This window comes from Caenorhabditis briggsae (genome assembly GCF_000004555.2).
Source record: "Caenorhabditis briggsae complete genome, chrI, whole genome shotgun sequence".
In the NCBI taxonomy this organism is placed as follows: domain Eukaryota; kingdom Metazoa; phylum Nematoda; class Chromadorea; order Rhabditida; family Rhabditidae; genus Caenorhabditis; species Caenorhabditis briggsae.
The window spans coordinates 10,841,384-10,860,637 of NC_013489.2; the positions used below are offsets into that span (position 1 = coordinate 10,841,384).

General features: G+C 38.4%; 5 protein-coding genes across 5 annotated transcripts in view; 4 read left to right on the forward strand and 1 right to left on the reverse strand.

The window, feature by feature from the left end:
• Positions 1–1,241: 1,241 nt before the first annotated feature.
• CBG12892 lies at positions 1,242–7,330 on the forward strand (the record flags this gene model as incomplete). The annotated part of the gene is made up of 7 exons (XM_002638420.1): positions 1,242–1,340; positions 1,389–1,653; positions 1,700–2,093; positions 4,011–4,137; positions 6,367–6,552; positions 6,601–6,865; positions 6,912–7,330. The coding sequence occupies 7 exons, from the start codon at positions 1,242–1,244 to the stop codon at positions 7,328–7,330; spliced, it is 1,755 nt and encodes a 584-aa protein (XP_002638466.1).
• CBG12893 lies at positions 4,698–5,579 on the reverse strand (the record flags this gene model as incomplete). The annotated part of the gene is made up of 5 exons (XM_002638421.1): positions 4,698–4,724; positions 4,932–4,989; positions 5,035–5,120; positions 5,265–5,381; positions 5,535–5,579. 5 exons carry the CDS (start codon positions 5,577–5,579, stop codon positions 4,698–4,700), a joined length of 333 nt encoding a protein of 110 aa, XP_002638467.1.
• Positions 7,331–9,056: 1,726 nt separating the features above from the next.
• CBG12894 lies at positions 9,057–10,690 on the forward strand (the record flags this gene model as incomplete). Its single annotated transcript, XM_045241218.1, is given in 5 exon segments — positions 9,057–9,158; positions 9,215–9,365; positions 10,144–10,182; positions 10,196–10,309; positions 10,356–10,690. The coding sequence occupies 5 exon segments, from the start codon at positions 9,057–9,059 to the stop codon at positions 10,688–10,690; spliced, it is 741 nt and encodes a 246-aa protein (XP_045094995.1).
• Positions 10,691–12,687: 1,997 nt separating this feature from the next.
• On the forward strand, positions 12,688–14,786 carry Cbr-zim-1 (the record flags this gene model as incomplete). Its single annotated transcript, XM_045241219.1, has 6 exons — positions 12,688–12,786; positions 12,810–13,658; positions 13,846–13,957; positions 14,004–14,475; positions 14,530–14,591; positions 14,641–14,786. 6 exons carry the CDS (start codon positions 12,688–12,690, stop codon positions 14,784–14,786), a joined length of 1,740 nt encoding a protein of 579 aa, XP_045094996.1.
• Positions 14,787–15,279: 493 nt separating this feature from the next.
• CBG27313 overlaps positions 15,280–19,254 on the forward strand; it is a gene marked incomplete at both ends in the record, with an annotated part of 4,969 nt that continues 994 nt past the window's right edge. The window contains 3 exons of the mRNA XM_045241220.1: positions 15,280–15,372; positions 15,423–16,004; positions 16,704–16,973. Of these exons, the coding sequence (XP_045099343.1) occupies positions 15,280–15,372; positions 15,423–16,004; positions 16,704–16,973 (945 nt within the window). The remainder of the gene's footprint in view (positions 15,373–15,422; positions 16,005–16,703; positions 16,974–19,254) is intronic.

Consider the following 19,254-nt stretch of genomic DNA (forward strand, 5'->3'; position numbering starts at 1 on the left):
AGCGCAGCGAGTCAGTGAGCGAGGAAGCGGAAGAGCGCCCAATACGCAAACCGCCTCTCCCCGCGCGTTGGCCGATTCATTAATGCAGCTGGCACGACAGGTTTCCCGACTGGAAAGCGGGCAGTGAGCGCAACGCAATTAATGTGAGTTAGCTCACTCATTAGGCACCCCAGGCTTTACACTTTATGCTTCCGGCTCGTATGTTGTGTGGAATTGTGAGCGGATAACAATTTCACACAGGAAACAGCTATGACATGATTACGAATTCGAGCTCGGTACCCGAAAGTTCAGCCAGTGAAAATGGACGAATTTGTTTCGGAAAGAAACCGAAAAATGCACGCGAATTGTCGTCAAATTGCGCGCATTGTCTGCAAACACAAAAAGTTCCGGGTAGCAAGCGGGTACGGGTACGGGCGGGTACGGCTAGCTGCGGGTACGGGCGGGTATATCGCTACCCGCATGGAAACCCTAGTCCCCATCGTTCCCAAATTCCACTTTTGTGCTAAAATTTGAAGGAATTTGTAACTCAGAAAGATTCTAATTTTCTGATGAGCTTCAGATGCTTGAGGGCGTAACTTGAATACTCCACAAGGGACATTGAGGTGTTGTTGTATGAAACATATGACATGGGAAACTGTTTTTGTGGAGGGAGTACAGCCTCCAATTGTAAAAATCTCAGGATTATGCTTGAAAATTACTCACTAAAGCTTTTAGGTGACAATAATTATGTGATTTTTGGGAAGCAGTTCAATTAATCATCGTTTAGAATATTTTGAACTAGTTTCCAAAATGTTATTATCAGAATCTTGGAATAGTTCCACTGTTTCACAAAGGTGTCAACATTATTGTCGTTTACAAACTTTAGTGCTTGGCAGGAACCAGTATTCAATTTCCCATCCCATAGAGTCAGATGGACACATAGAGTTAGAATCGAAGTAAACTATTAAATGCAATTATTCCAAGATTCCAACATTCAAACATAACGGGATCACGAGGTTCGTATCCAGTCTATCCTCTCTTCGCATGAACAGTTTCCCATACGCCATACCATAACAACTTACTAACTCCTTCACTCCTCATGCCAGCTCCTTCACATCGGTATCTCATTCCCAGAATCCTTTATTGACTTTGACCCACCTGGAATTGTTACTAGGTGTTACTCATCCCCAAATCATTTATTCGACTCGTCTGTTCTCCTACCGAACGGTCGTGTTTTCTCTTCTCTCTCAAACTCTACAATCATGTATTCTGTTGTCTTCGTCACCGAAAATATTTTTCGATGGGGTCCATGGCTCTTCGTCGGCGGTGCTGTAACCGTGTTCGTTGGCTATTTGACAGTGGTAAGTCATTTTTGCATTTGTTTTAATCCAAATTAATATATTTTTCAGCAACTCCAGAATCTCAAAAAGATTGCTTCGCAAAACCAGGAGATTCTGAAAATGCTCACGAAGGATCAAAATTCAGAGCATGAGCAATCTACAATGATCCAAACGGCAAACCAAGGGTTCGTGGAAGATGAATATTCAGAGCAATCTTCCGAGTACCAGATTCCAGAATTCATTGATTCGGATTTGGAATCGGAATGCGATTCGTTGCGAACTGGGTCCTCAGGTTACAATACCGATCCAGAAATTGATTACGATTGGGAATACTGTAAGTTAAAAAAAAACAACCACCACTTTGAATAACGCATTTACAGTCAAGATCATGAATGCACCGACTGGACCAGTTCCATCCGATCAAGTCATTCTTTGTTTCACATGCAAAATCTCTGGATGCTATCTCAAAGCAATTGTCGATGAAGATCATACTGTAGTTCACATGATGACTTATGAAAACACTTTGGACAACAAATGGGAATGGAAGGATACGACCTGTATCACTTGTATTCAAAAGGTCCGAGAGATTTTGGCTGATGGAGGGTGCCCAATACCATTTGCAATCGATTTGATGAATGAGACGATGGATTATGCTTTCTGGGGAGCCGTGAAGGAAGAATCCGAAGAAGAGGCCAATGAAGAAGAAGTCATCAAGAAGCCAATTCAACCACTCTCCGACTTCGAAGGATTTTTATTCAGCGAACCAGAGTATGAGTACGATTACGAAACGGTTCTCATCGAGTAGTGTTTTTTATTCACGATTCTCCTCTAATTTCTTTCAACTCTTCCTACCACGAATCTTTCTCTTCTGGGTCATTTCTTATCAAAACATGTATCAATTTCTCTCATTCTTAAATTTTTTTTCTGTCGTTCTGTATTTTTTTAAATATTATAAGATTTCTTAAAATCAAACTCTGCTCTAAAGGGTACCACTACAAACTACAGTTTACGAAACTAACTTGAGCCGGTAAATTGAGTTCTCATTTTCCGAGTTCTCATCCCTGGTACCACCCTAACTATCCAGTTGATACCAACGTTCACTGTTGACTTTTTCTATTTGGATATTCGAAAAGAATGCCACACATAAAATATGCAAATACAATCAAATTCAATCGATGACTAGTTTTTTGAACATTTGATTAAAAAATACGAATGGAATGGTTAGCTCTATAGTTGTCCATCATCTCACAAAACCAGCATTTTCATTGCTTTTTTGTATGCTATTTTCTGTACCGTATTCTGAAGGATTGTGGAAACGTTATTAGAATCTGAAACTCTGATTTCCGTGTTACCGTTGTTTCTTATTTTGTTTAAAGTGGTTGAAGAAAGTTAATAATTTTTTCCAGATTGAAAATTTTCTAAAATATCAGAGCGATCAAAAATTGAAGACTATACTTTTAAACAATTTGCAGTGAACCACTAATTTTCAAGGCTCTAGAATTTAAGAAGTTCTGGAAAATTCGGAGAAAATCTCATTGTTAACCAACTAAAGGACTTTGTGAACATTGTGAAGATGGTGAAACTGTGAATTTCGAAACTTTTTATTCGAAAAAGTGAATTATTGAAAAAGCCAGACCATTTCATGTTCCTGAGATATGTATCCGAAATTCCCTGGTTTCCAATCCCAAGGTTCAAAAGTATAATGGGTTCCAGATACCGCAAGCACTCTAAAAGGAATATTCTAACCCTTGTTTTCTGCTTTGAGGCAATTTATCTCGGCTCCTGTGAAATATATGCAAAAGTTGTCAAGTGATAAATTGTTTATCATATTGTCACAAACATTTCATCAATTAACCCATTTTTGATATCTTGCATATAGGAATTGAGATAACTGAGCTCAAACTTGACATTGTGGGAGCCTTACAGGTTTAACAGTTTTTGTTCAAAATGCTTTGTAGCAATAATAGTGTTGTGAAACTCTTTTTTTATAAATAATTCTTCAGAAACATCAAATATTTTTTCTTTGAGCCATGAGCCAAAAAACAGCAAACTCCAGCGGCTCGGAGTCTCCCGATAATTGGGCGTGGCCGTCTTTAATCCGCCACAAATATCTAAAAGATCCCCAGAATATCCCATTTTTTCTTTCCAAATTTTCCAATATCATCACGTCAAATCATATCAAAATGCAGATTCCCTTCTTTCCTCATTCTTCTCTTCTGTTCACTGATTAAAAAGTGAAAGATTTTTGGAATAGAGAAACAAGGTGGATATCATTATTCAGCCACCGTATGAAATGTTTTACGAAGTACAGGAAACTGTTCGCTTCTTGTCTTCGTTCATGTACGGAAAAATTCCGCGGAGGTGAGCTCTTTTTAAAGGTGGGGGGACAGGAGATTTTTCGTAGTTTTTTTGTAGCTAGAGTATGCATTCTACCGTCACGGTGTACAACGCTTAATGTCACTCTGCGTACAGCTGTCGTCCTCGCCTTTATGTATGCCATCGGGCGTGCGCTTTCTCTTTACCCGCGTGGCTCAGTCAGTAGCGGCGCCGCACCCTCTTCTTCGCCCTCACAAGTTCAACTCCTCATCTTTGAACGGAATTTCGAGAACATTATTTTTTTTCATGTCCCCCTTTAAGTTTGAAAATCAAAATTTAGGAACTTTTTGTTTTAAAAAATGAAATGAATTCCAGCCGAGTCAAGTCATTTTGCGGCCATTTGTCATGCCTGCTCATCGAGGCGATTGACGAGAAACAAGCTGTCGAACGGTTCGATTTGATTGTTTTTGCCGATGGACAGTCCGATGAGACCATTGTTCAGGTGGATTTATATATTTTTTGATTTACTGTAAAAACTGCCCCTCCCCCACGGTGTCAAGTTTGACCTAATTTATCTTGGTTCCTATGCAAGTTATGTCTACTAATAAAATGTTAGTGATATTATGATAAACAATTTATCAGTCGACAACTATTTAATACCTTTACAGGAACCGAGTTAAAACGGCTCATCCGGGTAGCAAGCGGGCGGGTAGCTGGCGGGTAGCACTCGGCTGTTGCCCGCAACTTTTGGGCTGGATTAAAGCGGCTTCTGAGCTGCGTCATGGTGGATGTTTAGTTTTCTGTAGAAGCCGCCCAGCGACCGCCCAAAAGACGCCAAACCTACGCGCAAGTTATGCGTCGCTCACACGAAATCGGACCGTAGGCTCTAAAAAAATCTGAAAATTCTGTCCAAATCAATTTGGTAAATAGGATTTATTTTTTAAAAATCCAATAGCGGACAGAAGAAAAAAATAATGAAGCGAACAACAAAAAAGAAAAAACAATGATTGTGTGTTAGATGAAAGTTGAATCATGATGTGAAGTCGTCACTTGTAGTCTTCACTAGGCAGCAGTAGTCACTTTGGTGCTCTGAAAAAAATGCAAAAGTAATTGTATTGATTATATTGTTGCTTACAATCCAATGAGTCTGCCGGCTCAAAGTCGTCTGGATTTTTGTTTTCAGCACGACACTTTTCTCTGAATATTTTGACGTCTTTCCATGATAGATGGTTTTCACAGGTTTTTCGGTTCTGAAGTTGAAGTCATTTTATAAGCAAAGCAGCAGTCAAAACAAACCTTACAACTCTCCAGTGAACCGGTACGAATATCAAGATGATAATCTCGAATGTAGTTCCTAAAAACAAAGTTCGTATAAATTTGGTTAATATATTAAACTGACAGCATGTGACCAATCGCTGATTGCATAGTCTGTGAGACTAATTCACGCTCGGATTGACGCGATGAAACATACAGTATCTGATAAACCTGAAATTAGTTCTGTCAAATTGTTTAGGAAAACAGGAAGTCACCAGAAATTTTCTTCGCTTTCGAAGAATTTCCATCTGATTTAGTTGTTTTTTGGCTTCCTAGAAAATATAGACGATTACATTTTATTAATTTTTTCAAAACCTCTGTCATTCTCGTCTTCCGATTCATCACTCCATAATGCCCAATTGTCACTTGCATCATTTTCTTGTTCGAAATCTTTTTGAGCGTAGTTCTGATGATGTTCAGATGAATTACAATCTGCAAGTTTCACATTTTTTTGAATCACATTACTATGTTTTTACCTTTTTGTGTACTTTGGATTCCAGGATCAATTTTTTGCTGTCCGAATGCGTGTTGCCAACTTCCTTCTAGAAATCATCCTAAATACGTTTACAAAAATCTTTATCTTACGAAGTTGCCTCCTCGACCTGGAATTCGGCACTCTGTCAAATCCATTCATCTTTTTTCAGATGTCCTGACTTTAATTTCCAGATCCTGCCTTCAAAACCAATTTCTGAAGATTCTATATTCGCAATCGAGTTTTTAATACTATTACCTAAAAACTTTTTTATTTTTAGAACAGAAACGACAAAGAAAATGAGATAAATTACAGTAAAATAGGAAAAAAAACGGAAAAATATTTTATTTCGAAAAGAAATTCTGATGCACGCAACGCGAGGCACGCGTCGCCTTTAAATTTCTCCCAAACATCGCCCAAGATTCGCCAAGGTGGTGGTGGACGGCGCAGTTGCCACAGGTCTAGGAGCTTCCGGTTAAAAGCCGCCCGAATAACGCTCTAAAGCCGCCGCCACCCTTCTTTTCGCCCTAAAGTTGCAGGCCACAACCGAGCAGCTACCCGTTCGCTACCCGCCCGTCATGGAAAGCCTAATGGGGACGTATTGGTTATTGGTGAAGACGATGAACCTTGAGACGATTCTGAAACAGTAAAGTTCGAAAATTATAAATTTTCCGAATATATTCAAACGTTAAACTGTTTCAGAGTTGTTTCAAGGCCCATTGTCTAGACCAATATCTTACTGGTATCTTACTAGAATCTGCAATCTCATACTATAAAAAATAATTTTACAGAATCATATCACAAAAAATATGTCTTCACATAAACAGTTTCCCTTGCCATGACAGAAACTTACTAACTCCTTCACTACTCATGCCAGCTCCTTCACATCGGCATCTCATTCCCAGAATCCCTTATTGACCTTGGCCCACCTGGAAAAGTTACTAGGTGTTAATCATGCCCAAATCATTCATTCGACTCGGCGGTTCTACTACCGAACGGTCGTATTTTTATTCTCTCCCAACTTCTACAATCATGAATCCTGTTGTCTTCGTCACCGATAATATTTTTCGATGGGGTCCATGGCTCTTCGTCGGCGGTGCTGTAACCGTGTTCGTTGGCTATTTGACAGTGGTAAGTCATTTTTGCATTTGTTTTAATCCAAATTAATATATTTTTCAGCAACTCCAGAATCTCAAAAAGATTGCTTCGCAAAACCAGGAGATTCTGAAAATGCTCACGAAGGATCAAAATTCAGAGCATGAGCAATCTACAATGATCCAAACGGCAAACCAAGGGTTCGTGGAAGATGAATATTCAGAGCAATCTTCCGAGTACCAGATTCCAGAATTCATTGATTCGGATTTGGAATCGGAATGCGATTCGTTGCGAACTGGGTCCTCAGGTTACAATACCGATCCAGAAATTGACTACGATTGGGAATACTGTAAGTTAAAAAAAAACAACCACCACTTTGAATAACGCATTTACAGTCAAGATCATGAATGCACCGACTGGACCAGTTCCATCCGACCAGGTGCTTCTTTGTTTCACATGCAAATTCTCTGGATACTATCTCAAAGCAGTTGTCGATGAGGATCATACTGTAGTTCACATTATGACTTATGAAAAGATTTCGGACAACCAATGGGAATGGAAAGATACCACATGTGACACTTGTATTCAAAAGGTCCGAGAGGTTTTGGCTGATGGAGGGTGTCCGATCCCATTTGCAATCGAGTTGATGGATGAGACTATCGCTTATGATGTCGTGAAAGAAGTATCTGAAGAAGAAGATGCGAATGAAGAAGACGTCATCGAGAAACCAAGTCAACCATGTTCCGATCTCGAAGGATTTTTATTTAGCGAACAAGAGTATGAGTATGATTACGAAGCAATTCTCATCGAGTAGTATTTTTGATTCGTGAATCTCTTTCTAATTTTTTTTTTCAATCCGTCATATTCCTATCAATAATCCTTTGCTTCTGTGTCATTTTTCCCAAACCTGTAACAATTTCTCCCCTTCTTAAATTGTTATTTTCTGTCGTTCTGTTTTTGTTTCTTCAAATATAAAGTTCCATGAAATTCAACTATGTTCTAAAATGTACTTCTACAAACAACAGTACCCAGAGCTAAACATCCGCTCAGACAAGAATAAAGTTCCCGCCGGAGTGTTAAACGAAGTTCCTGCCGCAGGGCAGCGGCAGGAACTTTTTTTTTTTAGCTTGCCGGCATGAACTTTCCCGTCGGCAGATAAATCCCCTTTACTCATCCTCCTTTTTTCAGTACATTTTCACAAACAAAACAACATGTAAATTCAGTTGAATTTATTAAAAATGATACTTTCTATGTCTACAAATACGGAAAGCTATAGTTAAATATAATCAAAAAACATAAATTGGGCATAAATTAGTATCATAAATATCAAAAAATAGGAAAAGGGATGTGACATAAATTGCGGGAATTATTTGTCAGCATCAAATTTTGGCATTCCGAGCCAAAGAATCGAATTTTTGGATCGTCTTTCATATGTTCCGAATGATTTGAGGAGCGTAGAAGACGATGAAGACGAATTCTGAAATATTAGGAATATTAGATTTTGCAAGCGAATAAAAGGAACTCACAGTCATCGATGATTCATTTTGTCGCTGGTGGTTGTCCTAACTTAGAATGATCGGCTCCAGCTCTGGACTATCTCCTGAAAAAAACTAGACAAATTAAAAAAAAGGTCATCATTTTATTAGAAATTTTGCCATTCGAGCATGTATACTGTCCCCGACCAAACGAAATTGTATACATCTTGAACAAGAATAAGAAATAAAAACAGTTACATCCACTTTTTACTATGAAATGAAAAGAACGACGAAGAAAACGAAGAAAATGAAAAAAAAAATCCAGCCGCGCGGAGCGTTGTTTAACCTGCTGGCAGGATCTTTTCCTTCTAGCCTGCCGGCAGCAGCTTTTTTGATGATGCAATCGTCATTTTACCTGCCGGATATAACTTTGAACACAATAGTTCCTGCCGGCGGCAATCTTAACCCCCCGGCAGGAACTTCATTTCTTGTCTGGTTGATACCAAAGTTCACTGTTGACTTTTTCCATGTCTTTTTCCATATTTGCATACTTGTAACGGGCCGGGCCGGGCTTTTTCCGGAATTTCGGAGGCCCGGCGGGCCCGTCATTTCATTAGTTTCGAAATTTTCAAAAAACACATAAGGGGGGACCCTTATGTGATTTTTTTCGACCAAAAAAGTTTTTTTCGAGTTTTTCGATCTTTTTTGATCAGACATACAAACAATCCGAAATACGAAAAAGAAAAATGGAAAAAATTACATTGAGAGCTCAAAATTTGGCTCAAAAATGCAGAATTTTTGACACCGGGCCTTACGGGCCGGGCCCGGGCCTTGAAAATTTCTTCAGGCCCGGCCCGGGCCCGGGCTTTGGCGGGCCGGCCCGGAATTTTACAAGTATGCATATTTGAATATTGGAAAAAAAAATGCCACACATAAAATATGCATATAGAATCAAATTCAATCATTCACTAGTTTTTTGATCATTTGATAAAAAATACGAATGCAATGATTAGCTCTCTAGTTGTTCATCATCTCACAAAACCTTCATTCTTATTGCTTCTTTGTATGTTACCGTATTCTGAGAAGGTTCTGGGAATTTTATTGGAATCTGAAACTCCCCTGTTTTTCGTCCTAATTTTGTTTCTGTTTTTGTTTAAAGTTTGTGAAGTGAGTTTATATTTTAATTTTGTAATTTTCCAGATTGAAATATCGCTAAATTTCAGAGCGATCAAAAATTGAAAGTTCTATATCAAGAAAAAGAGGAACTTCTTAGAATTTTATGGGAAAATGATAAAGAAAAGTCTAAAGTTGATTCAGAGGATTCAGAAGAAGATGATTCTGATTACCAGCTTCCTTATGTTTCCGATTCTGAAGGTAAAAAATCGTAAAACCTGTAATAGAAGGCTCTGGCATGTTTGAGCCAATTAAGCTTTGCTCCTATAATAGATATCAACAAATAGTCAACTGATAAAATATTGGTGATATCATGATAAATAATTTATCAGTTGACAGATTTTTGATATCTCTTACAGGAGCCGAGATAATTCAGCTCAAACTTGGTAGTAACGGGCCCTTCTATTACAGGTTTTACGGTAAAATTAAAATTAAATATTTTAAAGGTGGGGGGACATGAAAAAAATATGTTCTCGAAATTTCGTTCAAAGATGCCCCTCGAGGAGTTGAACTTGTGAGGGTGAGGATTGAGGGTGCGGCGCCGCTACCGACTGAGCCACGCGGGCAAAGAGAAAGCGCACGCCCGATTCCATACATAAAGGCCAGGACGACCGCTGTACGCATAGTGACATTAAACGTTGTACACCGTGACGGTAGAATGCGTACTCTAGCTACAAAAAAACTACGAAAAATCTCCTGTCCCCCCACCTTTAAAGGAGGCCAGACACCAAACAAAAAGTTTTCCTGATATTTTGTATAGAGAACCCCCATGAGGGGTTGAACTCATGACAGGCAGCTTAGGGGTACAGCGCTGCTACCGGCTGAGCTACGGGGGCGCGAAGGCGCTTAACGACCGATTGTCTACATAAGCGCGGCGCGATTTCGTCCCCCGAACTGTCCCACGAAATTTTTGCTGTCTCGCCTCCTTTAAAATCGAAATTCGATTATAAAGTGCATGTGCATTCTGCTTTCAACGAAGTTCAGGAAAATTCGTTATTGAAACAAAAAGCTGAAAACAGTAATTTTTATAGTTATTTTTTTTAATTCCAAAAAAGTAACACAACGAAACATTGTATGTCATTGGAATTCTTCAGAGGAAGACGAATCTGGATACAACACCGACCCAGACAGAGAATGGGAATTATGTGAGTCTTTCCAGAATTTCCATTTATTCTGAATCTAAATTTCCAGACAAAATCTATCATGCTCCTGCCGGGCCTGTCCCTCTAGATAAGATCTATTTGACATTCACCTGTCAGTTCACTGATCTCTATGTGAAAGCTGTGGTGGATGCGGATCATTCTCTTATTTATATTCTATCGTACGATAGAAATGAAAATAATCAATGGGAATGGATGGAAACAAAATGCTTGAGTTGTATTGAAAAAGTTCGGAGAGTTCTGGCTGATGGAGGATGCACTGTTCCGTTTGCAATGGACGCACCAGACGTCATGGAGTCGGAATCCGACGATGATGATGTGATTTCGGTCATCGAGATGCCTATTGGACCTCGTCTTGTTGTCTGAAGACATATGAAAACTGAGAAATCCATCTTACATGATGGAGACATTCTTTTTGTTAAATAATTTCAAACAATGTATTTGTACAATTTATATGCCTTCGTATAAGTTTATTCGATAAAAAAATTAGTTCCAATATAATCTCATTTCAACAGGTTCAGGTGGAGGAATTCCTCGTGTTGCTGAAAAATCAAATGTGCTAATTTATAGAACCAGTCGATTTCCGTCGCCTATCGGCGGCTACAATCTCCTGGCTTCACTAAAAACGTTTGAAACTCCGAATCGGAGAGAATCAGAAGAGGAAGTTTTAGTTGATTGTGTTGTCAACTTTCATAAACTGGAGTGACAGTCTGCTTATGCGCCTTCGGGGCTAAACCTTCTGGCTCCCGCTTACAACAGCCTTAACCGATTGAGTTTGGGCTTGGACAGATAAATCAGAAATGTGTCTTACATTAGTTGAGACACGAACTGTTCAAAATTTCCAAATTTTTAGAACTAATAATTTTCCTGAATTCCCAAATATCTTGAAATTTGACAACTTATAATTCTTTCAGAAGTTTCGAAATTCAGGAGTCCTGAATTTTCGGAACTGCGATTCTAGGACTCAAAGATTTTTCTATTAAAAAACTTCATTTCAGAACTCATAATTTCTGAAATTTCGTATTTTTGAGTTTCCGTATTTCCGACTTTCTGAGATTCTACTTCACAAATTCCCAAAATTAAAAATTTTAACACAAATCAGATTTTCAGAATTTTCTCTAAAACACATTTCTGAGTTTTTGATTCACAAAGTTTATGAATTTCCGAAGTTTCTTAATTCCGAACTTGGGCTTTCTGATATTCTGAACTTCTGAGTTTCTGGTTTTTCTGGTTTTTTGCTTTCGAGATTTTGGATTTTCAAAATTTCGAGTGTTCTAACTTTCAAATTGTTTAATTTCGTAATATTCCGAATATCTGAATTTTTATACTTCTGGATTTCCGAAACATTGGACATTTGAATTCTCTGATTTTCAAACTTCAAATCTCGGTGTTTTCGAGTTCCCGTTTTTCCAATTTTCCGAATTTCTGAATTAGAATTTTAGAATTTCAGAGTGAAACCAAAATGTTTGAAGCATAGAAAGGTTAGAAATTTCGCAAAAAAATAATCAAATTTCGTGAATCAGAATCTCCGAAATTCAGTTTTTGAGAAGTTAGGGGATTCAGAAAGTCAGAATTTTAAAGTGTCCTGAACTTTTTCTTTCTCTCTTCTTTCAAAACTAAGACTAAATAATTATTTTCACGAAATCACCTTTTTATCAGATATAGTGTGGATAAGAAAAAAAATAGAGGGGTTGGACGGAAGTGACGTGAAAATAATTTTCTAAAGAGTTGCACTGTAGGAATGGAGTAACGTCTCCAGATGACGTCCGAAACAAAATTTCAAAATGAAAAATAGACGGGCAACATCTCGCTGCTATTTCTGACCATCTGTGAAAATTTGAGAATTTTTGGTCTACTGGGGACTTCGCTAGGGTCGTGGAACCGGGAACAAACGGACACACAGACAGAATTTGGTGATTGTTAATAGTAAAGATTGAATTATAAAATTACAATAGTCAACACAAACGGTCATATTTCGTCCGATTTATGGCAGCTTTTATGGCATCACCCATCAGGAAGTTATATGAATATGCAATGGCTAAATAGCTGTGTTCAACACTCAACGATCAGGAATCGTTGAGAACAAAGGAACTTTATTAAGTATTAACTTTTAATAAATATTTATTCCCGTTTTCAAACGTCCCAGAGCTCATTTCGGCTCAAGTGCTTGATCAAGTTTGAGTTCAAGGTTCAGTGAATAAGAAAACTACAGTAATCTTTAAAGGCGCAGCTTGGAGTTTACCTTCTGTATCTCGACCCGACGGCACACAGAGAGAAAACGGTTTTGTTATTCGCATTTTTTTCTGTTTTTTTCAGTGAATTTCAATTTTTAACAAAAGAACTGAAACATTTGAGTTTTACATATGACTTGCGACGAGTGGAACAAGTTTATTCAAGTAAACATTTATGGACACACGCTTCAAGGGCTACAACAACAAGGAGTGGCTCTCGAAGCCGTTTTGGTAAATTAAACCAATTTAATTAGTGTTTTGTTCGAATTTTTAGAACGATCTCGGCTGTTCAAAACTATGGATTGTGGAAGGATCAATGTACAAAGGAGAATCATTTGATAATTCCACTATTGAGTCCGGAATCCGATATCACTGTCCCAGTGCTTAGCACAACTTTCGCCGATGTGAAATGTCCACGCTTCTCGACTCCGGCGGTTTCGCAAAACGATTTGCAGCGAAAATTCACATTGAATTTGCCTGTAAAGTTATCGGAGATCAATTCCAGTTTTGAGGATGACGGTTTACTGGATGATAGAGAAGAAAATGATGGTGTTGTTGTACAATTGCTCAGCGAGCTCGTGGAAAAAGCAACGGAGGAATTTAAAGAATCCTTTGTTCCCGCGAATCCTTTGTTCAGCACCACAATCGTCAAAACTGATCTACATCGATTCTCGACTCCGATTGTCCCTGATTTCAATTCAGGCGCCCATTTCACTCTCAACATGCCAGATATTCTCTCCGAAATCGAATCAAGCGATGAAGACGAGCCTTTCCTAGAAGAACCTGCTCAGTTTTGCGCTCCAATTCTTCGTTCTCGCACGAAATCTATGTTGCCGGCACCACCACAGTCACAGAAGACGTGCCGAAAACGAAATTCAGCGAATCCCAAGTTAGCGCACACCTCAACAACCGCTCCGAAACAGCGAAAAGTTCTGAAGAAGTCGGCATCAATGGTGTTGAATTCAAATAAGGTCGAGCTCAAACAGAAGAAAGTTTCGGTCATTCCAGTTATAAAAACGGAAAATTCTGAGGAATTCCCATCGATGACCGAATTCTTGAGTGCTTCTGAAGCAACCTATACATCGGCGAATACCGCTCCAAACGTAGGTTTTATGAGGGTCGTCGAATTCCGAGGAAAGTGGGCGGAGCCTGAACTTCAAGCTGCTCACGGTTTTGCCGCATGGTTTTTCTCAAGACCGTTTGCAAATGTGTAGTAAACTGCGCATCTTGCGATTCAAGCTCCGCCCAGTTTCCCGGGCTCCTGAATAACCCCATCATGATAATTTTCAGAATTCTCCGCCACCTCAAACACTGGTTCGCGAGCTGTCCGAGCTAGTTTATCATGATATGCAAGTGATGGAAAACGACGGTGACATGGAGAGCTGGCCAGTAGAACCAAATTGTAGTATACAATTCGTTTTATCTATGATCAATAATCGATTTTCCAGATCCGGAAGTTGATTTTGATGATTTTGGTGAAGCACGAGAGGAAGATACAGTGCTGATTGATCATCAGGAAGAGATTGGAAGATTGGAAGAGGAATCAGATGAGGAGACTGAGCAGAAGGACCCACCGGCGAATCAGGCTACGATAAAGAAAGTGTCGTTCGCGGAGCCTTTAATTCAAAGCGCTAAGAAGGCCGAAATGAATAAAATTCAAATTGTTAAGTGCCATTTCAAGGTTACCTTCTACCTGAAAGCGTTAAAAAGTCAATACTGCTTTCAGGACTGTAAGAAATCGTACACTTGGCGCAAAAAGTACGGAAAGGCGCGTCTAGTCGATCATGCTATCAGTCACGTCCCGGATCTTCTGATGAAGTGTGACCTTTGTGATTATACATGCAAAGGAATCCGTCAGATTCGCTATCATCACAAAAGAAGCCATCCTGATGTTCCATTTCAGAGGTTGGGTATCAAAAGGTACTATTTTCTACGCTGAAAGGAGTTGTGAACAGCCAATTTTATTAATTTTAGAGTAATGAGCACCTCGGAAAAAGATACGGATTTCGCCAAAGTTTGGGATATGTGCTATAAGAGTGGGTTCTTTAGAAATGTCTCTTTCGATCCAAATTCTATTTATTTCAGAAAATATAGCGTTTGCCGAAAATGGTGGAATGAGTCCGTTTGCTAGAAATGACAAAGGAATTAGCCGTCGAGTGGCTGCTCAAAGAAATAAAACAACTCAAAATCCCGATGATGAGGAAGAAGAAAAAGAGGAAGCGCAATTTTAGTAAGATTTCATGAAATTTCAGACACAATTTTTGATTTCAGCTTTTTCAGAATCCGCTGATTTCATCGCATGCCACCACATCTTGTATTATTTTAATGATCTTGTATCTTTTCGTTTTTTGCTTTATAATGAACATTGAATTTTTTGATTATCCGATGTCTTCGTTTCATGTGACATAGTTCTTTTTTATATTTCGAAATTTTTCTTTTTTTTTCAGATTTTTCAGAATTCCAAAATTTTGTATCAGATCGGCAGTTGGAAAATTTTAAACATTGTTTTCCCAGAAGAAACGCACCGCGCATGAAATTGATGCAGTACACCGCACGCCATATTGCGTACTTTTGACGACAGTAATCCGCATGAAAATAAATAAATGAACATTTTTTTGCTTTTCAAAATTGATTTTTCATCCCTCCTGACATGTATATCGATAAAGTCGATAAAATATGCTCGACAAAATAGTTTTTTTGATAAGAAGTCCTGTATAATTCCAGATGACTGAATGGAAAACGTATATTCAAGTGAATATTTACGGGCGAACACTTCAAGACTTGTACAACAAGGGAATTCATCTAGAATCTGTTTTAGTAAATAAATAAAAATTGAAAAATTGCTTCCGAAAAAAATGTTTCTTTAGAATGGAATGGGGTGTCAAAATCACTCGGTCGCCGAAATGCCGATGTGGATTGAAGAAGAGCAAATGCTCACTGATGAGCCTGTGATAAGTGATTGGAACGACCAAGGAATAGAAATCGATGCAGAAGAAGTGGCCAGGAATTTCGCTCAAATGATTGTGGATCCGATCCCACGCTGCTCAACTCCGATTCCGATGGAAGATGGGGATTTCGGATCAGAAGGATCCCTGAATTTGACTGGTGTCGTTTCCCATATCAATTCTGATGATGATAATGAAGGGGAGAATATGCTCGATGTCTCTGGGCTCCCACCGAATTTCTCGTCGGATGAGGAAACACCAAAGCAAGAATCATTCCTAATTATTCGATCGACAACACCAGATCCAAACGATTCGTTGTTTCAAAGCGGACCTCTTGTGATAAGACCAAAAGTGTCTGATAATAATAACAATGATAATTGGTCTGAAAAATCGTCAGATGAATCTTCAGATTCCATGAAAACCAATGGAAAAACTGAAATCAAGGAAGAAGAATCTGATTACGACGATGATGACTGTGAAGTTGAAGTTGAACTTAAGCCAAATGTATGTGGCCGTGGCCGAAGGTCCCGCAACGACAACTACCGTAACCTACAAAAAATTTAGCCGTTTTTCGGAAAAAATCTTGTTTTTTATTCGTTTTTTTTCTCAAATTTTTAGACCTTTTCAGGTTTTTCAGCTATTTTTGAATATTCTTCTTCGATTTTTTCGTTAATTTTTTGTCTGAAGTTTGATGGAACGGTGTTTGATTACTGTAGATTACGGTAGAAAACCTTGTAGTTTGTAGTTATTTTTGCAAACAAAATCACGTCTTATCTGCATTTTGCCGGGATTTTGTTGGCAAAAAAAAACTACAAAAGAAAATGGGTTTTCTACAGTAGTCTACAGTAATCAAGACACCTTTCCAAATTTCAGGCAAAAAGCACTGGAAAAATCGAAAAAGAACCGTCAAAAATTGCTGAAAACCCTAAAAAGATCTTAAAAAATCGCGAAAAAATTGAGAAAAATCAATTTTTTCTTTTGAAATTTTCCACTTTTTACTGTCTCGGGATAGGTAGATTTCCCAAAAACTGAATAAAAAATACGTTTTTCTTTCGAAAAATCGCAAAATGTTTAGATTACGGTAGTTGTCAGTGTGAGACCTTCAGCCACGGACTTTCTCTTCCATAGCGTATTTTCTTCCGATTATGGAAGAGAAACCCGATTTTCCCGATTTTTGTACCATTTTAATATAACTTTTTCCAGACTTCTCAAAATTTCTTCCACTACGAAGATGGCAACTACACACCACACTACACTAAAAGATGTAAGAGTCGTATGCATCACGTGAAGGAGGATACATCATTTGAATCTCCATTTGAAGACTCGTGGAAGCAAGACCCACCGTCTTTCAGTCGGATTCCATCGAAATCAATTATGAAGAATCATGGTGATGATCAAAGAGGGGGTTTTCAAAAGAAGAAAGTGTCATTCAAAGTCAACGACCAGGTTTACAAGATTAATTGCAATTTTGAGGTGATTGGAGCTAACTATTATTCTGGTTTTAAAAATCGGAGCTGTGGGTCTCATAACGACAACTACAGTAACCTAAAAAAGTTTATTTCAAAAAAAATCGGAAATTGAACATTCGATAGTGAAAAAATTGATTTTTCCTCGATTTTTTCGCAAAATTTTTAGACCTTTTTAGGATTTTCAGCTATTTTAAAAGATTCTTTATCGATTTTTCCATACTTGTAAACGGGCCGGGCCGGGCTTTTTCCGGAATTTCGGAGGCCCGGCCCGGCGGGCCCGTCATTTCACTAGTTTCGAAATTTTCAAAAAACACAAGGGGGACCCTTATGTGATTTTTTTCGACCAAAAAATTTTTTTCGAGTTTTTCGATCTTTTTTGATCAGACAGACAAACAATCCGAAATACGAAAAAAAAATGGAAAAAATTATATTGAGAGCTCAAAATTTGGCTCAAAAACACAGAATTTTTGACACCGGGCCCGGGCCTTGAAAATTTCCTCAGGCCCGGCCCGGCCCGGGCCCGGGCCCGGAATTTTACAAGTATGGATTTTTCCGTTTTTTTTTGTCTGAAATTGGATGGAACGGGTGTTTGATTACTGTAGAAGCCTGATTTTTTCAAATTCATTGTGACGTGATTTTGTTTGCGAAAAAACTACAGAAGGAAATTATGTTTCTACAGTAATCTACAGTAATCAGACACCGTTCCATCAAATTTCAGAAAAAAATTCGAAGAAATCGAATGAGAATCTTCGAAAATTGCTGAAAACCCTAAAAAAGGTGTAAAAATGTTGCGAAAAATTGAAGAAAAAATCGATTTTGTTTTTAAATTTCGTGCAATTATCACTATCAAAACCTAAAATTTTCCGACTTTTTTATCTGAAAATTTGAATGAGGAAACATCAGTTGATGAAAGAAAAACAGGAAAGTGATCTCAGATTTTAGAGGAAAGAAGCATTTTCAATCAATCAAGCCCCTCTTCTCCTCAGTTCTCAGCCGCTTCTCAATCGCTTGATAGAGTCCGCCTAGCGTTTTGCTAGCCAACTGGGCCAAAGAGTGCACAAAACCATTTGGGGGAAAAAAGCATATGCAAAAAAATGTCACAAGAGCTAGACGCCATAAATTTAAAAAAAATAAAAAAATAAAACGAAATGTGAGTCAGGGTACTACATAAATATTTCGACGAAAACGAAAATTTGGACTTCTTACCTTTTCTTTTCAATGCAATATGTAAGAAATTATGTGAAGCGAGAAACTTTAAAAATGTGCTGATTAGCCAGACATTGAGTCTGTTGATTCCTTTCGCCCCGTAGAGGCTCAGTACGTGAAAGAGAATCTGTTTTTACCGGTAAAAACCCTGACAAAAAACCACTGGCATCAGCATATGGGGGTATCATAATACTCGCATCAGGACAAGGGGTACCATATCACTGGCATCAGGGCGTCTTGCGACCCTCTGGAAAACGAGGTGGGTGGGGAAGAAATGAAAAATGAAGAAACTGAGTTTCATCTTCACTTCCTTTGTATCTTAACTTAAGGGGCGGGGCTTAGCACACCTCCACTAATCCCGCCCCTTTTCTGAGCTTTTACAGACCCTAATACGTCATAAATTGATATGTGAAGGAGTAAAAGGCAATAAAACAGGTGTTAAATGAATTCACACCTCAGATTGTAAACGCCGCTGTTGTCATAAAAGAATAGATATGCTCTCATGGGAAACTATCAAGAGAACTTCAAATTCCAAGTCTATTGTCGAATTAAAAAAAAACTGGGACCTGAGAATTCGAAAACCATCGCTTCTTTTTGATCTACGAAAAAACGCGGCAAAAACGTAATATTTCAGACATTCGCCTCGTTCGAGCTACTTTCGCAATTAAGTTCGGTTTTTCGATGAAGAACAGATTTTAGAGATGCTAGCGATCATACCAAGAAATCTAAATTTTGTTCAGAATTCACAGAAATTAATTTGTTATTTACAGTATCCGTTTTCGGAGCGATGCCTCGTAAATCGACACGAGCGTTGCCCGCGAAAATTTTCAGGTCCCAGTTCGTTTAATTCGACAATAATAGCCCCCTTTCGAGATTTTTTCCGAAATTCAGATGAAAACCAGATAATTCTTCAAAGGGGGACTCCTAAAATTAAAATGTGTTAAAAGTTATCTATTTTCCGAATATTATTGCGAAAAAATTCAAAAAAATCCGAAATTCCCAAAAAACGCCGTTGAAAAGGAAGAAAATTCAAAAAAAGGTGCCGCCGGGGGACGAGGATTTTCAGTGAGAAACCTAGG